The sequence below is a fragment of the Rhincodon typus genome, unplaced genomic scaffold (assembly GCF_021869965.1).
Source record: "Rhincodon typus isolate 14 unplaced genomic scaffold, sRhiTyp1.1 hic_rhity00003254, whole genome shotgun sequence".
In the NCBI taxonomy this organism is placed as follows: Eukaryota; Metazoa; Chordata; class Chondrichthyes; order Orectolobiformes; family Rhincodontidae; genus Rhincodon; species Rhincodon typus.
Window position 1 is genome coordinate 8,146 of NW_025968892.1, and position 2,740 is coordinate 10,885.

A 2,740-nucleotide genomic window follows, 5' to 3' on the forward strand; every position below is an offset into this window, starting at 1 on the left:
AGGATGTCCCATTGCCCAGCTCCTTCTCCCACTGTCTTCCCCTCCCCCCACATCCATTTGTCTCTGTATCTTCCCAGCTCCCTCTCGGTCTCTGTCCCACTCTCTCTGTGTCCCCAGGCTACCTCATTGCCCAGCTGTCTCTGGTCTCTCCCACTCTCTCTCTCAGGGTGTCCCATTGCCCAGCTCCCTCTCTGATGGTCTCCCCCACTCTCTCTGTGTCTCCCATAGGGTGCTATTGTTGCTGTGACTGGTGATGGAGTTAATGACTCACCAGCTCTGAAGAAAGCTGATATTGGAGTGGCGATGGGAATAGCCGGCTCAGACGTGTCAAAGCAAGCGGCAGACATGATCTTGCTCGATGATAACTTCGCATCCATCGTCACTGGAGTGGAGGAAGGTATGTGGGCAGTGCCCAGACCGTGGGTCTGTCTTGTAGCATCTGTGTCTATCTGTCTCAGTGCAGTATGTGTGTGTGTGTCTCTGTCTCTCGCACTCTCTCTCTCTATCTCTCTTCCGCCCCCCTCTCTCCCCTCCGCTTCTGTGTGTCTCTCTCTCTCTCTCTCTCTCTGACACTCACTGTCTCTCTTGCTCTATCTCTGTCTCTCTCTCTCTCCCGCTCCCTCTCCCTCACTGTCACACTCTGTCTCTCTCTCTCTCTCTCACGCACATGCACACACACGCGCGCACACACAGTCTCTCGCACGCGCGCACACACTCACGCATGTGCGCACACACTCTCACACACACACTCTCACACACAGACTCTCTCACACACACACACAGTTTCCACACCCCACCCCTTTCTCTGAGAGGCAGTGCCGTATTGACTGTTCCCTGTCAGTTTGTGCTGTGTGTCTGTTTCTGTTCCCTGATGATCAAACCGCTGCCTATCCCCAGGCCGTCTGATCTTTGATAACCTGAAGAAGTCGATTGCGTACACACTGACCAGCAACATCCCGGAGATCACACCATTCCTGCTGTTTATCATGGCCAATATCCCCCTCCCCCTTGGAACCATCACCATCCTCTGCATCGACCTGGGAACGGACATGGTGAGTATAGAAGCATCCGCAGTGGGTTCAGTGCTGAGGGAGTGCCGCACTGTCGGAGGGTCAGTACTGAGGGAGTGCCGCACTGTCAGAGGATCAGTACTGAGGGAGCGCCGCACTGTCAGAGGGTCAGTGCTCAGTTGTGTGTAATGTCTGCTGTTTTGTAATTGGCGAGTGAGAAGGGTCTGGGTCAGTAATTATTACTGAACTCGCACCACTCCACCTTGAAACAATGGCTAGTGCAGTTGTGATGTGGCAGCTAGTTCTGGGATCCTGCTGAGTGCCCACCTGAGAATTTGTTGGCAATGTTCCAGTGGGGAGGGTGCGGTTGGCTGGTGACTGCAGGGTCCCCCTTGGCGAACTGTCTTCATGTCTCAGACTGGCACTGGGACAGGGAGCAGAGGGAGATTTACCAGGATGTTGCCTTAGGGACTGGAGAGTTTCAGTGATGGAGAGAGATTGGACAGACTGGGGATGTTTTCCTTAGAGCAGAGGAGATTGAGAGGGGGGACATGATTGAGATGTATAAAATGATGAGTGGCATAGATAGGGTAGACAGGAAGAAACATTTCCCTTTTTTTGAAGGGATCAATGATGGAGGGTGATGCATAGATTGAGGGTAAGGAGCAGGAGGTTTAGAGGGGGATCTGAGGAAAAATGTTTTCACCCAGAGGGTGGTGGGGAATCTGGAACTCCCTGCCTGTCAGAGGGAGAGGCAGAAACCCTCCATCACATTGAAGAAGGATTTAGATATGCACTTGTGATGCCAAGGCGTGGGATTGGAATAGTTTCAGGGCTGTTTTTGACCAGATAGGACATGATGGGCCGAAGGGCTCTTCTCTGTGATGTCAGTCTCTATGACTCGATGTTGCTGGGCGGATATCGCCGAGTCAGAGCATCACAGCAGCATCAGTGGGCCAATCAGTGACGGCCCTTGCTGGTCATGTGACTTTTCTTTCAGGTCCCAGCTATCTCATTGGCTTATGAAGTGGCAGAGAGTGACATCATGAAGCGTCAGCCCCGAAACCCGCGAATGGACAAATTGGTCAACGAGAGGTTAATTAGCATCGCCTATGGCCAGATCGGTAAGTTGTCTGGGCCCAGTGAGTGACCAGGGCGGAATGACCGTCTGACCTGGTTGGGAGAGTGACCGATGGGGGGAGAATAGCTGGTTGGGGAAGAGAGTGACCAACTGACCAGGGAGCGAGAGTACCTGACCGGACAGAGAGTGACAGAGTGTGGGGGCAGAGTGACCAGTCTCAGGGACACCTGGGAGTTACCAGGATGAAGAGAGATCATGGGTGAGAGTTTGAGGAGGGAGAGTGATGAGTCTCGGAGAGGCCGCGGTCAGAGAGACTTCAGTGAACAGGAATGGGTTGGGGAGAGGGAACCAAAGTGGGGGGGTGGAGGAAGAGAAAGTGAGAGCAAAAGAGCAAGTAATGGAGGAGGTGATAGAGGGAGGGGGTCACTTTGGAGACAGAGGGAGGGAAGGTAATACAATCCAAGGGGGGAACGGAGGGAAGGAGAGAGGAAGGAGGTAATGGAGGTACGGCTGGAGGGAGGGATTATGAGAGTGATGAAGAGAGTAAACAGGGTGGGGGAACGGAGAGAGAGTGATCAAGATGGGAAGATGGTGAGAGAGTGAACGAGGTGGGGGGAGATGGTGAGAGAGTGAACGAGGTGGGGGGAGA

General features: G+C 53.5%; 1 protein-coding gene across 1 annotated transcript in view; it reads left to right on the forward strand.

Moving 5' to 3' along the window:
- Window positions 1–2,740, forward strand: part of LOC109925852 (sodium/potassium-transporting ATPase subunit alpha-3) — a gene marked incomplete at its 5' end in the record, with an annotated part of 18,024 nt that overhangs the window by 8,084 nt on the left and 7,200 nt on the right. The window contains 3 exons of the mRNA XM_048593607.1: window positions 229–397; window positions 898–1,052; window positions 2,011–2,134. Coding sequence (XP_048449564.1) covers window positions 229–397; window positions 898–1,052; window positions 2,011–2,134 — 448 coding nt within the window. The remainder of the gene's footprint in view (window positions 1–228; window positions 398–897; window positions 1,053–2,010; window positions 2,135–2,740) is intronic.